The sequence below is a fragment of the Callorhinchus milii genome, unplaced genomic scaffold, assembly GCF_018977255.1.
Source record: "Callorhinchus milii isolate IMCB2004 unplaced genomic scaffold, IMCB_Cmil_1.0 Scaffold3, whole genome shotgun sequence".
Taxonomy (NCBI): Eukaryota; Metazoa; Chordata; class Chondrichthyes; order Chimaeriformes; family Callorhinchidae; genus Callorhinchus; species Callorhinchus milii.
This window is the reverse complement of record NW_024704744.1, coordinates 69,349,522-69,370,645: the sequence shown is the minus strand read 5'-3', so window position 1 is coordinate 69,370,645 and position 21,124 is coordinate 69,349,522. Positions and strand designations below refer to the sequence as shown.

At 41.9% G+C, this 21,124-nt stretch overlaps 2 protein-coding genes across 6 annotated transcripts in view; one reads left to right on the top strand and one right to left on the bottom strand.

Annotated features, from left to right (window-relative positions):
* LOC103179256 (signal-induced proliferation-associated 1-like protein 2) overlaps positions 1-1,143 on the bottom strand; it is a 206,448-nt gene extending 205,305 nt beyond the window's left edge. For all 5 annotated transcript variants that reach the window (XR_006084920.1, XM_042332736.1, XM_042332735.1 and 2 more), the window contains exon 1: positions 852-1,143. The gene's annotated coding sequence lies outside the window, so the exon portion shown is untranslated. The remainder of the gene's footprint in view (positions 1-851) is intronic.
* A 550-nt stretch (positions 1,144-1,693) lies between these two features.
* map10 (microtubule associated protein 10) lies at positions 1,694-4,999 on the top strand. The gene is given in 2 exon segments (XM_007894527.2): positions 1,694-3,349; positions 3,352-4,999. Coding segments are annotated over 2 exon segments (2,730 nt in total). The 3' UTR covers positions 4,426-4,999.
* The last annotated feature ends 16,125 nt before the right edge of the window (positions 5,000-21,124 follow it).

The following is a 21,124-nucleotide window of genomic DNA, read 5'->3' as shown; positions in this document are numbered from 1 at the left end:
GGACAAATAAATAACCCGCTTCAATTTTAGGAAGTTAGTTTTTTTTTCTTTATGAAAGGTTTCCCTCTCCCCCTCTCCCTCTCTCTCTCTCAAGCATTCGACAGAAAATGCACATTTTTTTCTTACACATATAAAATAAAAACTATATAGATAACGATTAAGAGAAAAATGCCAGTGGCGCCCGTGATAACCCACAGACAGACAGACACTCAGACACACACACAGACACTCAGACACACACACACAGACACACACACAGACAGACACTCAGACACACACACACACACTCAGACACACACACAGACAGACACTCAGACACACACACACAGACACTCAGACAGACAGACACAGACAGACACACACACAGACAGACACACACAGACAGACACTCAGACACACACACACACAGACACTCAGACACACAGACACACAGACACACAGACACTCAGACACTCAGACACACAGACACTCAGACACACAGACACTCAGACAGACAGACACAGACAGACACAGACAGACACACACACAGACAGACAGACACACACAGACAGACACTCAGACACACACAGACACTCAGACACACAGACACTCAGACACACAGAGACAGACAGAGACAGATTCGGTCACAAGAATCGGTCCATCTATCGGGGATCCCACCGACTGACACACACTTTCTGTCTGTCAACATTTAACACGAGCTACAAACCACACGGTACAGCCAGAGAGGAGGGGAGAGAGAGAGGGGGAGAGAGAGAGAGATGGGGGGAGAGAGAGGGGGGAGAGAGATGGGGGGGGAGAGAGAGAGATGGGGAGAGAGATGGGGGGGAGAGAGAGGAGAGCTCAGGACTCACCTGGTAATACCCCCCACGCCAAGAGCAGACCAGCCTCACACCCAGTGACACACTCCGAGCTGCGCTTCCCTTCTCTGTGGCTGTTTGTATCCGCGGGTGAAAGGAGTGCGCGGTGTTTATACAGTGCTGTGTGTGTGTGTGCGTGTGTGTGTTGTGTGGGTCCCAGTGGCCGCTCAGCTCAAGCTCCTCTCCCACAGGCTGTGACTCCCTTCCCCTCAATCACAGCACCGCCTTCTGCGGCCGAGCGGCAGCGACACACAAAACTTTCCACATTCCTCCTCCCCCCCCCCCCCCCCCTCCCCCTCGCACCTCAGCCCAACCTCCAACACCGGAAGTCCCGCCTCCTCCACCGCCCCCAGCCGCGGGCTTGAGCCCCGCCCACCCGCCGCTCATTGGCTTTCCCGCTGCCACTCCAGTCAAATAGGGGCGGGGGTGGGAGTGGGGGTGGGTGGGGGGGGAGGAGAGACGCGATCGAACCAACTCGCGATTGGTTCGATCGACCTGCTAATCTCCGGCGACAGAGGCAGAGCCAGGCCGCGCCCACTCCGCAGAGGATGCGCTCGCCAAGACTGCCGGGAGTTGTAGTCCCCCCGCCGGGTGCGGGCGCCGAACGCGCGATCAAACGGAGCAGCCGCCGCCGCCGCCTGCATCTCCCAGGGATCCCCCCGTCTCGCGATACCTGGGGCCAAGAGGAGTCGGCGTTACCAAGGTGTCGGGTTCAAAAAAAAGAGTCTGGGCGGCCCTTTTGATTTCGCTCGTGCGGTCACCTGCAGCAGCTGTCCTGGCAACCCGTAACCATAGCTACCCCAACCCGTGCCGGTTGCCGGTGTTTTACCGAGAGTATGGACGCGTGTAGCGGGGGGTTGTCGCCAACCGCCCCCGCGGAGAGCCTCTTCTCCCTGGAGCTGGTGGTGGATTGCGTCCGGGTGTCGGGCGCTCCCGCTCCCGGGGTGTGTGCTGCTCCGGGCCCCGCGGCGCCCCCCAGCCGTTTGCTCGCCGTGGCCTTCCGGCTCCTGGACTTCCCGACCGTGCTGGTCCATCAAGTGGAGCCCGAGAGCGCGGAGGCCATCCGGCGGGCCTCGGCAGGCGAGGAGGAAGGCACTGCCCCTCAACAGCTGAGGGACGGGCCGGGCAGCTGCACGTTCAGCAAAGGGAAATCCTGCTTATTCCGGATCAACCTCGCCTCGCTGCACAGTCACTTGACCCACACCCCCTTGTACGCCATGCTGCTTGATGTCTCCCCTCACCTCCCCAAGTTAGTTGGCAGTTGCCTGATTTCGCTTGGGGATACGATCGAGAAGATCAGGCAAGACGCGGAGAAGCATGGGGTTGCAGTGCCCTCTGCGCATGGAGGGAAAGGAGGACATACTTTATATAACCTGATGGGCGAAAAAGTTGGTTACATTACTGTTGGACACAGACTCCTAAGTCTGGGAACAAGTTTGCTCCCACACATCCCAGAGAAGGACGTCCTGAAAGTTGGAGTGCGAAACGAAAGTGTTCCTCCCTGTACGCCACGATCAGTTGGATATCGGTGTGAAGTGTGCGGATGCATTCCAGCTCATTCCTTGAAGGAACCCGACTCAGTTCATAATTGCAGCGTTCTTGTTCAGCAACTTGAGTTAGGCGACACTGAAGTGCCCATCGTCATTTCGGAATTAGATGAAAACCGTAGACCTGGCAAATTGTCAACCGGAACACAGACCCAACACACGATAAGAAGATTATCAATAAACCTAGAAATTGAACAACACCGAGATTTTTACGACATTGCAGATAATGTTTTTTGTCCCCCACCTCTGTACTATAATCAATCAGCAGAAGAACCTGAAGAAAACTATACACAAATGTATAGAACAGTAGAGCATCAGGTGGAGTGTTTTCCACGTGAGAATAATTCGGATGAAGAAGATGGTTTAAAGACAGACCATCTATTTAGAATGAGTCAAACTTTAACCCATTCAAGTGTACCCCAAGATCAGATGGAAAAGACATCCAGAATAAAGTCACAAGTACAAAGTAAACAACAACAATCTGATGTAGGAAATACTATCAGTCAGTTACCCCTACTGAATGCTCTTCTCCTAGAACTTTCTTTGTTAAGTGATCAGGCTCTTCCCCAGATTCCTCTAACTATTCATCCCCAGCTTGCTTGGCTTTACAGAGAAAGAAAAGATGATTTTCCTGTAGTTGACCAAGTGGCTAAATCAGAAACACCAACACAGCACCCTAAATCATCTACTCCAATCAGTAACAACTATACAGAGAGGCATCCAAAGAAAAGGCTGTCACCAAAATATGTAGAAAAAGAAAAAAGACCTAAACAAGACAACATTGAAGCAAGGATAGGGCTAGAACATCGCAAAAATAAACTGATGTATGGATTGACCAATACATTCCGGTTAAGATTGCAGAAGACAAATCCAAATTTCTTGATTCTTCATGAAAAGAAAGAACTATTGAGGAAAAGGCAAGTAGAACAATTGAAAGGAAGACCAAGGGGATTCGCTGTAAAAGTAACATCGAAAGAAGCTCTTCAAAACCACACCAATTGGATAAAGGTGGTGGACAAATATCTTTGCAAAGTACTGCCTTTAAAAATAAAGGTGAGACATTGATTCAAGCTACAGTTGAACAAGACTCACCTAATTTTTCAAAGCTTTCCAGAAATGTGACGTTTAGTGACGATAATGACAGCCATATTGGGAAAGATGTAAATGTACGTCTGCCCAAAACATTCCCCCATGATGCTGGCCATATTCAAAATGAAGCTTATAATGAAGATGTGGATATTTTTCAGACTCAAGAAGGTAACCATGGCTTTCCTACTAATACTAGTCCAGAGGACGGTGGTATAGAAACATCTTATAGCTATCATAGCAGTCCAGAACCCAGGTATTCTGAGGACTTCTCCATCGATCTTGAACCAGCTGAATACTCAGAAGAGTTTGCCAGTCCTGAACCTACAAGTAAATATGAAGATACACTGGGTAGCAGTACAGAAACTACAGGCACTGGGATGAAACATACCAATTCAACCACTGAATCAGAATCCCACATGTCGGAACGTTCCAACGACAGTCAGAAACCAGCCAGCCACAACACAGAGGATTTATTTCCACTGCCAGAACCATCAGAAAAATCTCCAATTCTGGCTTTGAAAGGAACATGCATAGTAAAAGGTCGCCATCGGAGACCATCGCTGTCCTCTACACTCTCAGATACATCTGATGATTCAATCATCTCATCAAAGCAAAATAGATTTAAGAAACAAATAAAATCAACAACGCCAGAGAACTATATGATAGAGGACAATCCAGCTAGTACAGAAAGTCCCCAATTTTCAAATTCAAGGAATAGAAACAGGACTTTAGAAGAGGACCATTCTGTGGGCACATCTCAGGTGAGCTCCTATATACCATCCAATGTTTCGGACTTTGATCTCAGTGCACGTGAAATGACTCCAGTAGACCTTAAAGAAGATGGGGATGAACCAGGTACTATGGGAATTGCTAACAAATGCAAACATATATCTGAACTAATAGCCAACAAACTCCCTGGATATACTTTGTGAAATTTTTGCTGAACGTTACTACCAATGATTGATTAGTTGAGACTGCAACCTAAATAACTTATTCTGCTTGTTATAATTTCTGATATCCAATTGAATAATCTTTACCTGCACTAAAAACTAAATGTATGCAACAAAACACAAGTGCCACACAAGTGTGTTTCTTCGGGTTACAGTACCCTCAACAGGTGTGATGATGTCATAAACTGATAGTAAAATTGACGCCACTTCTAAATGTACCAGAACCTCAATATTTTTGCTGTGATGTTTTATTTTAGATCGTATATATTGTACATTTAGCATTCCAGCTAAGAATATTCTGACAGCCACTTTGGTGAATTGAGACTACTATTGTGCATTCACTTGAATAGTTTCTCCACATGTGATGGGAATAGGAATAATGTATGACATTATAATAATAGTAATGGATGACAATAATCATGTAGGAATATGAGGGAATTTAACTTTTAAGTAACACACTAGACTTTACTAGATTCCAGAGAAAGTATATATCAGAAGTTTCTAATCAATGCTCATGTATTCTTGGATATTCTTTTCACGTTATAAAACACTAGCACTGCACTATCAGCACATAGTGCAAAAATTTAAATGTTCCATTTACAAAAATCCTACAAAATTATCAATATTTTCAAATTAAATTGCATTATTTTCTATATAATATAATAGAAATATAAACATGAAGGAACTGTAATCTCTGTAAGATCATGCATATGCCCCATCCAACAATATGCATCACCCTTCTACTCCTATCCATGCACAAAGGAAAATCATGCAACAATAAAATGTAGCAAAATCAAAATAATCTTGGCGGTATCTATTCTCCCTGGCAAAGAGTGGAAGGCTTCTGAAGGCTGACTGATCCTATCAGTATTGTTATTCAATGTGTCTAGTCCACCTGATAGTAAAACTCTTATAGAGATTTTGCAATTTCATCTATGCAGGTTGTCCACTTACAAACACTGTCACTCAGCTTTTCAGTATATCCTGTGAAGCACTTTGGGACATCCTCCTGATATGAAAGGCGCTATACCAAATGCAAGGATTATTATTATCATTGTTATAATTTCTGATATCCCCAGTTTGTTTTATAGCCTGCTATATTCAGATTTTCTCGACAAATACCCATATAGGGTCAGATTACCTCAGCAGCATTTTTGCCTCCGAGTCAGAAACTTGAGATTCTAATCCCCTGTTGTGATTTAAATTTATTGTCAAGGCTGACACTAATAATAAATAATAATCCTTGCATTTTATATAGCGCCTTTTCACGTTGTTGAGACTTTTCAAATCGCTTCACAGAATATACTGTAAAGTGGATTGACTATTTTGTGGGTCATATGCGGCAGCCAGTTTGCACACATCAGTGTCCCACAGACAGCCATGGAGTGAGTGATCAATTTTATTTGGGGGATTGTTGACCAAGACACCAGGAGAAACGTCCATCTCTTCAAATAGTGCCATGGGATCTTTAACATCCACCTGAACAGGCAGATGGGACCTCGGTTTAACATCTTTTCTAATGCAGTACTGGAAGAGTGCTGTATTGTCAAAGGTGAGATATTTAATCAAAGTCCCATCTGCCTGATTCAGATAAATGCTTCAGAGAGATTTCGCCCTGTGTCTTGAGCAACAATCTTTGAAATTAAATGGTCATTGATCACTCTTTGTGAGTTCTTTCTGGTGCAAAAGGCTGTTATGTTTCTCTACAAAAACAGTCACTACGTTTGACAGCAATCGCTTTATGTTCCTTGATTGTCTCACCACACCCTACCTCTGCAATCTTTTTCAACCATACTGACCTGGGGTGGTGATCACCTTCCTCCAGCACTATTCATCAGTCTATATTGACTTTATTAAAAGATTGAAAATGACTGCACTGGTAATAAACCAGTTCAGATACGTTCAATCTTTCTATCCACTTAATGAAGAAAACCAAGCTGTGCGTGCTGTGTCCTTGGCTATCACCAAAGTTCATCTAATCCTTTCTGAAATTAGGTAAATAGTAGATTCATTACTAAAAAAATCATTGTTTATAAAGTTTAACCCAGTTTGGGTGCAGTTTGTGGAGTCCTGTAGCTCAGTGGTTAGAGAACTCGCCTCGCAAGCGAGAGACTTGGGATCAATTCCTGGCAGGCAAAATGTTGGGCAAATTTCCTTCTTCCACACGCCTCTGTTTACCTAGCAGTAAGTAGGAACCCAGTTGTTAGTCGATTGGCAAATCGCTTTTCCGGAGGTGATAATTCCTTCAAAATAATAATAATAATAATAATTTGGTCACTCAATCCACGACTGTCTGTGGGACGCAATTGGCTGCTGTGCTTCCCCTACAAAATATAGTCATTTCACTTTACAGTGTATTTTGTGAAGCGCTTTGAGACATCTCGAAGACGTGATAAGGCGCTGTATCAAATGCAAGGATTATTATCATCAAATCCTAACCTCCATACTTTCTGTAGCCTCAATGTCAAAACCTTATAGACTGTAGACCTTATATTTAGCCTATAATAAAGAAGTTGGGCAATTAATGGAGCTCTTTACATGATCCTTTCCTAACTTGAATTAATGTAGCAATGCAGAAACCACTAAGCTCTACCGCTCCTGCAAATACTCCTGAATTCTATCTTAATACTTTAGGGATTGTCAAATGCTGCCTTCCTATCATTCATAAGAATGCTACTTATCGCTGGATGATGTCTCTGGGTATTTTCCTCATTCTGTGGCTCTATGAATATCATCATCAGTGGTTGGTCTGCACAAGTCTCCTGGGTTCCTATAAAGGAGGATAGGTACATTTATTGAGTAAAGCACCATTTTCTCAACAGAACATTCAGAACCATTTAGTTTAGGATAACGTTTGAGATGATAATGTTTCCTAAGGCAGTTAAAGTTATTCTTGACTAATGAGGAGTGACGTGATTTCTAAAAGACCTTGAAGGATGATTGTAACTTAGTTAGGAAAGAACTGAATGCTGTGGATTCTGTACCACAAGTAGTTCCTGTTCTCATCGGAGAGCATTAAAGAACCAGTATGATTACAGGCACAACATATCCTTATGTAAACATAGAGGCAAAATGTATGCAGTTTGAAAAATATCATGACTAATAATTGTCACATACCAAGTATTCCACCCCCCCCCCACCCTCCACCCACCCCATAGTTTCCTTGCAGCAAGGCTTTAAAAGGCTAAATATTTGTAGGTTTTAGATTGGTTACCCAGGTAAAAAGCCAAAATAAACACTCAAAATGGAAGCAGTAAGCAGCCTCTCACTAATAGTCTAAATGTAATCTAAATTTGATTAAAATCTGTACATTGTTTTTGTAACTTTTATGATGAATGTGTTTTTCTAACTTCAATGATGAAAGTGGGATTTTGTAATGTATGTCTGGCTCAGCTTAAGTTAATGCAAGATCAAACGCCTGTTCAACAGTGGTGTTAAATTACGCTTGAAAAGAAAAATGCAGCTATTATCAGCATCATTTTAGCAGTGCAACAGTAAATGTAACTACTCGCATATTTTCTTTACTGAAACAGATGTAGATTTCTGTTAAAAGTGAGCATAATTTCCAGATGTGATCATTGTTATAGCACCATAAATGTCACTCTGATTCACAGCAGAAACTCTGGATGTGGTATGGAAGATACATACACATCCTTGTGGTAATACATACTTTACAGTCCATCACGCTCATCTTGTTACATGCATATCATCTGGTGTCAGATTTTTTTGTGTGTGGCTGATTGCATGATTGATGTGAAAGTAATTTCGAAAGCAAACTGAACAATAAGTAAGTGCTGTATAAAAGAAAATGTGCAGACTCCAATGGTACAGTTTTGGCATTGCGAATTGTGCAATTCAGAATTATTCTGGATGATTTAACAAGTGTATTCATTCATGTACGGCTTCAAAATGTCACAAAACTGGTGGGCTCCGGGTTACTAAATCAGCATCTCAATTCCAAATATATTGTTTTTCATGATTAATTGGAAACTGCAATTGTCTGGAAATCATTTAACATGAAAATAAAAAATAAATCAGCCGGGTAATTTAATTCATTCATTTGGTGAACGCAGATTACCTCTCTTCTCTTCCCTCATTTTAGTTCACTCTGCAATCTGATTGGAAGGGTAGCATTGAAGGCATAATTCAGACTATAGATGCCTCTGAAGAACTTGTCAATATCACTTTATGGTCTACTTGTCAGAAGGCAAACATGTGTAAAGTGGGAATGATTTCCTCCATAGACGTTTTTCTCTCCACTAGTCAATTTTTGTTTATAGCGAAACATTGTTTTGTAGGTCAGGAAAGAGAAAATGGTCCCTGAACCAGAACAATCCCTATTCTTCCTATTTCTAGTATTTCTGTGTTTTCTCTTAAATCCGTAGAATGAAAGGAAAAGCAAACAATCTACTTCCAAACTTCTGCCAGTGACTCTTTTGAGTCATCCATGCACAGTTATCTTTTTTTTTAAAAAAAATATGGTTCAGGGAATTTCTATGCAAGCCATTCTCCCAAGAGATAGAATAATAGATCAGATGAACTGTATAATTGGGTGCATTGTGTATGGACTGTGGATGGAGTAGGTTTGATGCTTTGTTGTTCTCCGCTTTTTTGTGTTATGATTATAATATGTTGAGCCGTTATGTGTTTTTCTCTCACCTCTGAGACAGTTTAGCTCACCTCTGTGCCACTGATGCCCCGATTGCTAGAGGCATTTTTGTTCCTTTGGGTTCAGTCAAGCTGTGGAACCACCAATTGTTCATTCAGCATCACTTCCTAGTTTAATGCATTAAAATGCATCAACTATAACGTCCTAATCGAACACTGGGCAAAATCACTTCCAGTGCTGTACTATGCCATAGATCCTGAAATATCACAGGTTCACTTAATTTTTATGCTGAATTAGCTGATCTCAGTGAAGAAGGAGTCTACAATTGGCCTCATGACTTAGAGGCTGAGGAATGGAAAGTAAAGCAAAGTTCTTGTATAACATTCTTTTTATTTAAAAAAGGTTGATTTTTTTGGTATGAAGTTAATTTTGTAGGACGTCTAAGATGACACCAGTACTGTCAGTATTATGAGAGTACTGCACTGATTGGAGGGTTGATATTCTTTATGGAGAATACCCAGATGTCAGCCTGGCTCAATGGGCAGTAAAGTCAGGAGGTTGTGGATTCAAGAACAATGTTGGGTCTTTCAGGTCATATGCTAGGCTGACACTTCAGTGCAGTGCTGCGGGAGAGCATACAAATGTAATCTTGTTGTTGTTGTTGCATTGTCTGCCAGGGTACACACGATGAATGTGAGTGACTCTCCCTCTCCCTTGCTTTACATGCTGTTTGCGAGATTGTTTGCCTTCATTTAGCACCTTATCTTGGTGGCATAGCCCAAATGAGAGACTTGTCTTGCAGGGACAAGTGGGCACAAAACTGTGCTAGCAATGTATGGGAAAGCGAGTTTTCTGTCTCATTGCATGTGTCTGAAGGTTGAATACAAATATTGCATTCAAAACACATTGATAAAAATACTGCAAAGTAACATCAGTGGTTGAGTAAACCATAAAAAGGGTTTGCTGCGCTGCAGTTTCTCCTATTTACAACAATGGGAGTGCTAGTGCACGTGGAAACTACTGTGTGGCTGAGCCAAGATATTTTTCTGCCCTTTTGCACTCTTATTGTTTCATTGGGTGAATGCTCATGGTCATGTAATAAAATCAGTAATTAGATTTGCTGTACCATCAGTTCCTGAAGCTGCTTGTGTCTGGTGCTGAATAATGTGTTCTGATTTATGTTTTGATAGTATTCGTCACTAGCTGAGTAATTATAGTTATAATAAAATCACAAAATCATTGCTAAACTAACGTGGCTCTTCCAGCAGATTGAAATGCAATTCCATCATATAATGAGAGGGGAAAATGTACTACAAATGATAAGTGGCCCAGCAGTTTAAGAAGATAAGTGACAGACATCTATTTGGAGATTATAGGTTTGAGTCCAATTGGCGAGGTGTTAAGCTTTTCATCGAAATTAATGATTCCAGCTCAATTCAGCGAAGTGCTAAACAAAATGTATTATGCCTTGCTTTGAGTCACATGACCTTATCTCATGTCACTAAAATAGAAGGTTACAGTGAAGGTAAGATCACGACTGTACATCAGGAAGAGAGGCCGATCTACAAGTTTACAACTCACATGAGGGGGAAAAAACCAAGAGAGCACATCACCGAGAACATGTCACACACTCCTGTAGCAGTCAAGTCAAGAACTATATTACCCTGGAGATGTGAGGATGTTGTGTGAAGGGCTAAAATGCAATGGGTAAAGATGTAGAGAAAGGTAACCTATATAGTACGTAGTACAGCTTGGCGAATTTTAATTCAACTTTCTAGATAGCTGACAGTTATGTAGTTAGGGTACAATATACCAACCAGTGCAATATCACCTTAGCTTATTGGTTTACACAACAGTTAAACATTAAAAATGTATGCATAATATGAATTTAAAGCCTTAAAAATGAATATGGGGTGGGTAAAGAGTGCAAGGAGAAAAATGGTTATTGAGAGGAGCAGCCTGTATTCTTAATTTTTTTTATAATCAAACTTTGTAACATTAAGCATTGGGCTTTGCAGAACATCTTTGGAGCACATTTTATGTTGTGATTTAATAAAATATTTTGTAAACTTAACATTAAATATGGGTACATTTTATAAGTTCTGTTAAAACTCAAGAATATCAATCCTTTAACATTATTTAACCAAAGTAAAGTGGCATCCAGGACAATCACAAGCACAGCACAAGTCACAATATGAATCGCATTAAGTTAATGCGAGTTGACTAATTCAATGTTGACAAAATTGAGGGCAGAATTTGTTTATTCTAATGATTAATTCTACAAATACATTTATGTGATTGCAGAGGATTGTTTATCCATTGAGTAATCAGAAAAGATGCATAATCTGTCGACCAATCCTCTATAAAAGAATAGAAACTTGGCTTATGAATTTGAATGCTGACAATCCAGTGATCTATATAAACATATAAAATCAATGATTCTATTATAATGGAAAAATTCAAACATGCTGCCAAGGAAGCTGACATTACTAATTTCACAAAACCTCCCTTGGCTAAACTAAAGGTATTGATAAACACAGAAATACTCATTAATAATAATAATAATCTGCCTTTTAATAGATTGTCCGGTGTCTGTTTAATGTGAATCATGCAAATATATTGAAGATGGACAACACTTAATGCAAAAATCCCAAGGGTTCTACAATGTGCTTTTATCACTCTGCAAGTCCACTTACTTATGCCATCGGGAACGCTTGTTTGAAGTGTAGTGAAACGACATTATGTTTAAATGCGAGATTATATATTGCGCACATGTAAATATTGCCCCAAACTTACATGTACGTTCTTTCTCACATCTTTGTAGTTATCACCTGTCATTTTCCACCCTCACTGGTAATGCAGGTACTCAGATCAGGCTGGAACACCAGCCATCTCCGTTCCCTCAAGGCACAAGTGTGAGCTGCCGAACGCACCTGGATCAATTCCAAATTAACGGTCCATCGGCAGATCTGGCTTCCCCACACCAAGATCTACCGCTGCGCTCTTGCCTCTGCCAAATCCTCCTTCTACTCCAAGGTTATCTTGGAGACAAAGGACAATGCCCGGCTTCTCTTTTCCACCACAAACCGTCTCCTCCGTCCACCTTGCCACGCCTCGCCCATCCTCTCCTTAAACTCCAACTGTGAGGAGATGCTGGATTTCCTCGAAACCAAAATCGAGGGGATACGTTCAGCCACCTCAGCCCCGTCCACAGCCACCCCACATCACCTCTTTCTCATGACCCACCACCCACCCACCTCTCCCCCCATACTCCTTCAACCGTATCTCTCCCTCCTCCCTCTCCGCAATTGTTCGCAAACTCGAACCCACCACCTGCTCCCTCGATCCCATCCCCACCTCTCTCCTCATCTCCCAGCTCCACCTTCTGGCCCCTCTCCCGTCCGACGTCATCAACCTCTCCTTGTCAACCGGTTCAGTTCCAACCCCACTAAAAACAGCTGTCATCACCCCCACCCCGAAAAAACCTTCCCTGGACCCATCCCTACTCTCCAGTTACCACCCCATCCCTAACCTCCCATTCCTTTCCAAGGCCCTGGAATGAGTCGTCGCATCCCAGCTCCACTCCTTTCTCTCTCGCCATTCCCTCTTTAAACCCCTCCAATCCGGCTTCCGCGCTGCCCACAGCACAGAAACAGCCCTGGTCAAAGTTACTAATGACATTCTGAACATCTGTGATAAGGGCTCCCTCTGCCTCCTTGTCCTCCTCGACCTCTCTGCCGCCTTCGACACTGTCGACCACTCCATCCTCATACACCGCCTTTCCTCCTTACTTAATCTTCACGGACCTGCCCTTGCCTGGTTCGATTCCTATCTCTCTCACCATCTCCACTTTGTTGCCTCTAATAGTTTCTCCTCCAGCCCTCGCACTGTCACGCCTGGCGTCCCCCAGGACTCTGTCCTTGGCCCTCTCCTCTTTAATATCTATATGCTCCCCTTGGTGACATCATCCACAGACATGGGGTCAACTTCCACATGTATGCGAATGACACCCAACTCTATCTTTCTGCCTCCACCCTCAACTCCAGGACCACTGCTGTCCTGACAGACTGTCTGTCGGACATCAAGTCCTGGATGAGAGCAGATTTCCTACAGTTGAATGTGAACAAGACTGAGGCCCTCCTGATTGGCTCACACCAGCGCCTCAGCACCTCAGGCTCTGGCAGCATCAACCTCCATGGTTGCACACTACAACTCACCGAGCCAGTCAGGAACCTGGGTGTCTTGTTCGACCCTCAACTGTCTTCTTCCCCACATCCAAGCCATGACCCGCTCTGCCTTCCCTCACCTCCGTAACATCGCCCAACTCCGCCACTACCTCACCCCTCAGGCCGCTGAAACTCTTGTTCATGCCTTCATCACCTCCAGGCTCGACTATGCAAACGTCCTGCTTGTTGACCTTCGCAACTCCTCCCTCCACAGGCTGCAGATAATCCAAAACTCTGCAGCCCATGTCCTCTCCCGCCCCAAACTCCGTGACCCCATCTCCCCCATTCTCGCCCAACTCCATTGGTTCCCTATCCTTCAGAGGATCCAGTTCAAAATCCTGGTCCTCACCTACAAAGCCCTTAATGGTCTTGTCCCACCCTAACTCTGTGACCTCCTAACCCCTACCAACCCGCTCGCTCTCTCCGCTCAGCCGGCTCTAGCCTGCTCCACAATCCCGACCCACCCGCCCCACCATTGGCGGGAAAGCCTTCAGCCACTCTGCCCCCAACCTCTGGAACTCCATCCCTCAATCACTCCGCCTCGCCCCCTCCTTAGCCTCCTTCAGGTCCTGCCTCAAAACCTTCCTCCATTGGTCACCACCATTCCCCTCCCCTCCCTTCTCCCCCCTGACCCCAGCTCGAGTCTGAAATGCTGTACTCTGTCCAGTGCCTTAGGACGTCCTCCTGTCGTGAAAGGCAGTATACAAATGTAATCTCGTTGTTGTTTTGTTGGGGGAAGGAAAAGCAAAACAGAAAAAGAGCAAGAGAGAGGTTGCTCCACCCAAATATTCTTACCAACCTAAAGTTTCAATATCCTCTTCCCAAGTTTGTTAACTATAAAATTCTCAATATAACTCTCTCCTGCCGGGTTTGTCTCACAACACTGCTGCTGGTAGCAGCCCTGACATCTGTGACAGTGCCTCAGGTTAGTTACATGTGGTGGTCTGAACTTTTCTGGAGGTGCTGACAGTCATCTGAAGGGGTAGCTTTTGTTGGAGATAATGGGATCTGACTTGTAGATTTGAGATATTCCATATGTTTGGAATATGAATTATCTGGATGTGTAGATGGAGGACCTGACCCACCCCAGCACTTTCTCAATGCCCATGCAGGTGTATTGCGGATTAATCTTTGTACATGTACAGGTGTTGCCTCCAGTGCTATGAAATCCACTTAATGGTATAAACTGGGTGTGTTAGACATAACTGGCAAACTAGACTTGAATCCTTTCTTCCTCAATCCTCCAGCTTGCTTCCTGCTTGCCTATCTTCAGATCACACTTGAAGACCTTCCTCTTCAACTGAGCCTTTGGTTACCACCTCTCTCTCTCTCTCCAGCATCAATTTGCACCACTGTTAAGCGTTCCAAGAAGCTACCCCGCATGAAAGGCGCTGTATAAATACGAGCTGTTGTTGTTGTAGACCACTGCAGTACTGCTTCTTGTTAAAGAATCAGATTTATTGTGACTTCTTATGTAACGCACATTCCCTATGGCGCAATATCTAATAAAGAAATTATACAAAATAACTATTCCATGAGGGTGCATGCATTTTGTATGTCTCCTATGGAACTCTCACAGAGAGGGCATAATACATTTATAATCAACTCCATCATCCACATCCATTTCAAACATCTTTTATTCAACGAGAAAATTGCACAAAGTCACTATTCTCTAAGCATTATTCTGAAGTAACCTACCGTTATAATAGCTGAATAAACCAATAGTTTCTATTTTTACTGCATAGAGATCTGCGGTTTCAACTTCAATTTTTAAATTATTTGAAAAGTTAAAAGCGGAGTTTTATATTGACTGCTAAGTTTTGAAATATTTACAAATCCAACAAGTTTTAAAATTTGTTTGACATTTTTGCACCCTGAAGAAACTATCAGAATGATCTCTGTAAATAATTGTGCACAAACAATATCTGGCTTTGAGAATATGTACCATGACCACTCATCCCAGATTGCTGTATGATTTAAAATCAATATGGAAACGAGATGGATATCAAAATAACCAGTCACAATGCAATGAATCCCGCATAAGATGAGCATTTCCGCTGAAGATACAAAGACATACTAATTCAGTCTAAAACATTGGCAGGACCTGTGGGGCTCATGCGAGGCCACATTTAGTGAAATTATTGCAGGGAGGTGCACACTGACCCAACCCTTGTAACCATAGAGTGCAACCTTCTGGCAAAAATGTTTTGAAGTAATGTTGAAAATGACAGGGTATCAAGTATCCATTGATTATGTTCATGCAGCCATAGGAGACCCATTTAGTTAATTGTACAGAATTAAAGCAGCATTGAGCTCACTCCAGCAACACTACTGAAACATGTCAGCGGTGAATATTTGATCTCAGCAAAGTCATTGGAAGAAAATCAAAGGAAAAGTCAACCTGTTGGCTGGATACCAGTGAGCATCACCAGAATCCTATGGTGATTTACCTTCAATTTCCCCATTCGTCCATCCTCCTAATGGCCAGGCAATGATTAATACAATAGCAATTTGCATTTATATAGTGACCTTCCTGCAGGATAGCATTTCGGAGTGATGCCCAATGGTGAAACTTTACATTAATATATCAATGCGTGAGAGGATATATAAGAATAATCCTTATAACCCTTACCTTTGATATAACGTGTTTCACATCGGGAGGACGTCCGAATAAGTGCTGCACAGGCTATATTGTAAAATGTAATGATTTGTGTATTCTGTAGGTGATGAATAGGTGGTCCGAGCTGGACAAGCAGCATTGCCAGACAGTGCTTTCAATGGTAAGCAATGTGGTTTTAGTTGGTTGAACTCCAGCAGTATCCCGACACACATTCTCAGGTCCCCAAGCCTTGGTTCTTGCCAGCCTGCAGCTAATACTCTCTGGAATTAGGTAATCAGGTTGCATCCCTCCAGGAAGAAAGTGAGAATTTCATTCCAATACAAGGGAATTTCTAAGTGTAGGTGGAATGCATGGAACTCTCAGTTTGGATTGGATTTTCTTAAACTTGGCGATGTATCAGACACCCAGCTGACCCCAAAAAACTGATTGGGAGAATGAAAGACTTGTATATAGGGAATCAATTTAAGCGAAAATGGGATCAGAGGCAAAATAATCAAGATGAGAAGTAAATACACTGTAAGAAGTAAAGGCAAAGCATTAATAATGAAAGAAATTGAAATTTTGGGTGTTTGCCTCCACAAGTCAACAGTTTGTGTTAAGCAAACAGCACCACCTAAGACAAATACTGCACTTATTCTGTTTTCACGTGTTTTTAATGTGGCAGAATATAAAATGTAAAGAAAGCAATTGTGGAAAGGCTGTTGATTTTGGAAAATCATTCACTAGAAAGGAATTCTTCTACGCCTTTAGGTATCCTCTGTGAAAATACAGCTGAAAAGCAAACTGTTGAAGGGTTTCCATAGCAACCAGAAACCTGAAGTCATGCTAAACTCTCAAGGTCATAGCAAAGCAAAATGGCAGGTCTGGAACATTAAGGATTCAATTTCCTAATTATTTTCCTCACAAGTAAACATATTCTTGTCCAGACTTAGAGGGCATAGGAATGCTCTTTGCATAGGAATGCACCTTGGGATGTCCTCCCTATTTGAAAGGCACGCTATAAATGCAATTTGCTGTTTGTTGTTGTATTAACTTACCTCTTTGTGACTGCGCTTTCAGTCATTTTTCCAGTCCCCATCCGATCTGCTCCCTCCCCCAGCTCAAATGCCCGCCAGCATAGTCAAGCCCTTTTGAGAAGTCTTTCTGACTTGAAAGGCACAAAATAATAATAATCCTTGCATTTGATATAGTACCTTATCATATTGTTGAGACATCCCAAAGTGCTTCACAGGATATACTGTAAAGTGGACTGATTGTGATTTTTAGGGAACCAACAGCCATGGAATGAGTGACCAATTTTTTTAATTATATAACTATATTGTAGCATACTGCATAAAGTCTTTATGTAAGGATTAAGGTCTTAATGTAAGTATTAAGGATTACTTTTTAAACCACAAAGCAAATTTAATTGCATACCTAAGTAACAATTAACTGATCAGCTGGTTACAGTTATTGGGTTTATTATTATGTAAATTGTCAGAACCAGCAGGAATACTGTAGACCACTACCATGGTGTATGCTGTACATCATTTACAATGGAAGGATACATTGGAAAGATTTTTTTCCTTGTCACCACACATTCAATGTGTTAACATACAGTTACATGTCTAAATGTTTTCCACATTGCCATCACTATACTATGATTAAATACTGTGTTAAACTTTATTCTGCAAGATTTTATCCAATGTGGTCAATGAGAAGTAATCATTTAGTTGTGATGTCTGTGACTCCTAATAATCAGTTATTATCATTTGATTTTGTTACTCTATTTGTTTTGGTCAGTCAGGTGTATGATATGGAAACCCATCATCGTCCTTAAGAGTATCCAAACTAGGCTGAGAGTTCCACATACGCTGGTAAATTTCCCTTTTTTGGATTGGAATGGAATGGACACCAGAGTGTGTGTTCAGGTACTGCTGGAAACAGGTGCTTTGCCTGTTCGCGTCTGCGCTCGTGTTTGCGCACTCGCCTGCTCACATCTGTGCACATACTGACTGCCACATTCACTCACTACATTTTACAGTAAAATCCTATGAAGCATTTTGAATCATCCTCCAGACGTGAAAAGTCCCATATTAAAAGCAATAATTATTCACCGCACCCCTCGGAAGATCATATCGGTCATTCTAGGTGCTGCTGTTCAGTCAGCTGAACTGTCATAGTTAAATTAGTTGAAATAGTTAAACTTCCTATGAGATTATGTAAAAAAACTAAAAAATGACGTATCTCGGAGTGGTCACATGGTTATAGTCAAATTGGGTGAAGTCAACTGCAAAAGCCAGCATCAAATAATTTATAAGCTTGATAAAATAAGTTTATCATTAAATTTCTGTATGCAGTGACATTATAAGTCTCCGGGTGGTTTGTGAGAGCTAAATTATTGCTGTCCAGCGCTTGGTCTTACCAGGCAGCTTTGCACTTTCATCATTGGTGGAGCCTGAGAATTGGATGTTAAGGGAGTATTCTTTTCTGTTTTCTCCTTGCACTCTTCCCGTTGAACACTGCTCTGTTCTGTACCTCAGAGCTATAGTCTTCTTTAATCTGATATTTACATGGGTCCGCAATAGATTTTAATGTAATAAAAGGTATCTGATGAATAACTGAATCTGATTTCTGGGTCAAAATAGCTTGTTAACACCTTGTTTGCTTAATAAAAGCTATCTTAGCTTTGCCTACAATTGTAGTCAGAACACTTACAGTATATCCTGTGACGAGCTTTGAGATGCCACCCAGTGTGAAAGGCGCTATACCAAATATGAGGATTAATATTTTATAGACCTGTTTCCCATCTTACTAATAGGAAATAAGATGTTGCTTTAGTGACATTTGCCACTATCAGCATCTTGAATTTTGCAAATGTATTAATAGACACCTCTTTAAATGGGACCCAACTTATATGTAGTTCCTGGGTTGGTTCAAAGACAAGCAGAAAAATTGAGGAACTGAAGGGGGAAAAAAACTCTGCATGAGCCAGTCAGGCTGTGTGCTGGTGCATGCACTTCTCTAAACCTTCCTTCCACATTTTTCTTTTTCTTTAAAACCATAGCATGAGGAGTTACACATAAATAGGCAGTTAAAATCACTATGAACATCAGGGATTCCTACATAAGACTCATTTCTACAGCACATGGTTCATTTACTCACTGAGCCATGGGGAAATGTGAAGCTCTCAGTGTTTTCCTTTCATTTGATGGTTTTGCTCAGTCGGGTCAGCTAAGCTTGAAATGGGAGACAGGAGACAGGTTTACTGGTGCACAATTCAGGACAAAAACTGACAATCATTCCACATTTAGGATATATCCTGGTGTTTTCTCCGGCATCATGCTATTCTCCGATTCAAGTTATAGGGTAAAATAATCCATCAAGGATACAGCTCGGCACACACAATCTGTGACTGGTATGAAGCGGGTGAGAGAAGATAACTAATTTCATCCAGTGTTGAACCAACAAGACAAAGCATTCAGGTCAAATAGTCCTGATATCTATATCATGTTTATTGATCATGGATGCAGTGTTCATCTACAACATTTTTTTGAAGTAGGTATTCAGACACAATAGTTACCTGAGAATTTTGACATCATACTGCTAATATCTGAGCCTAAATCATTGCTGTGTATGGTAACAATTGCAGTCCTAATACAGATCACGGCAGAACACCACTTCCTACTTCTTGCCATGCGAAGTTTCCTCCAAGAGTAAGAGAAAACCCCTACTTTATTTTCTATCCATCTCTCTATCCATTCCCCCATGACTACACATGACCTGATTATAGAAATGAGTCTCTTACGTGGAGCCTTATTAAAGATTTTATTCAGTCTGGATCCACAAAACCAGGCCTTACATTCCCTCTCTGCTAAACCCATGGTTCACAATCAAAGAATCATAGGATATTACAGCAAGGAAAGAGGCCATTCGGCCCATTCTGCCTGTGCCGGCTCTTTGGAAGAGCTACCCAATCAGTCTGACTCCCCTGCTCTTTCCTCATATCCTTGCAAATTTTTCTTTTACAAGTACCAATCCAATTCCCTTTTAAAAGTGATTATTCAATCTGTTTCCACCAGCCTTTCAAGCAGTGTATTCCAGACGGTAACAACTCTCTGTGTAAAAATGGACGAATTGTGAATGAATTCAGGTAGAATAATTACACAATTAAACATAATATAATAACACATATAAGCATTTAATTCCTAGGAAATTAACTATTTGGGTCATTTTAATGAAACATCTTTCTCGTCTCCGGGATAGCATCCGAAAAAAGAAATTTACATGTGCTTTAGATGCAAGTGAATTTCAAAAGCTTCAAGTGGCCTACTTCTGTCAAGCCAAGTTCACAATAACTAAAAACAGACAAAAAATCTCTGCCGCACTGTGAAGCTCATGAACTTTAGCACTGGCTTTGTAGATATAAAGATACTGAGAGGCATAAAAGATACAGCACAACATCAAAGCATCACAAGCTAATGTACTGTACACACAGGTTTATGTTAATCAAAAATTATTTGGACACGAATGCATGTCTACAAATCTTTCTGATGTAAGTGAGTTGTAGGGAAGAAATTCCACGAAGTTTTTCAATTTTGTTAACATTTCAGAGAGTCTAGAATTTGGCAAATTGTTGAAACCAGTCTTAATTTTGAGGCCAGTATATTGTAGTTCACAAAAGGACTTTTAATATGATTAAGGGATGTGACAAATTCTTGATGACCTGAATTGCTGCATAAATCAGGTAAATCTACACCCAGGTAGAATTTCTCCCTCCAAATATCAAAAAAAAAAATGCTCCAGGCTAGCTGACTTAATTAAGATGGCATCAAAAGGCTTTTGTAACACTTTCTAATATTTCAGTGTATAATAATGTATAAAATAAAATTTTAAATGAAATTACTAATAGTCACAATGGCCTGAAACTGTCCTGGAAATAAAGTGCCTGATTTGCAATTGAATTTGTAATTGGTGTGCCCACCTGGCTCAGTTGGTAGCACTCTTGCCTCTGAGTCAGAAGGTTGTGAGTTCAAGTCCCATCTCATGACTTTGACCTTACATAATCTAGGTTGAAAAATCAAATATAGTGCTGGCAGTGGACTGCATTGTTGGTGGTGTTATCCTTGAATAACATTAAACTGAGGTCTTCTCTGTCTATTCAGGTGGGCTTTAATGATCCCAAGCCACTATGTGGCCTACTCTACATCCCCTGCCCGGCCTGCCCCACCCTCGGCGGTCGGGCTT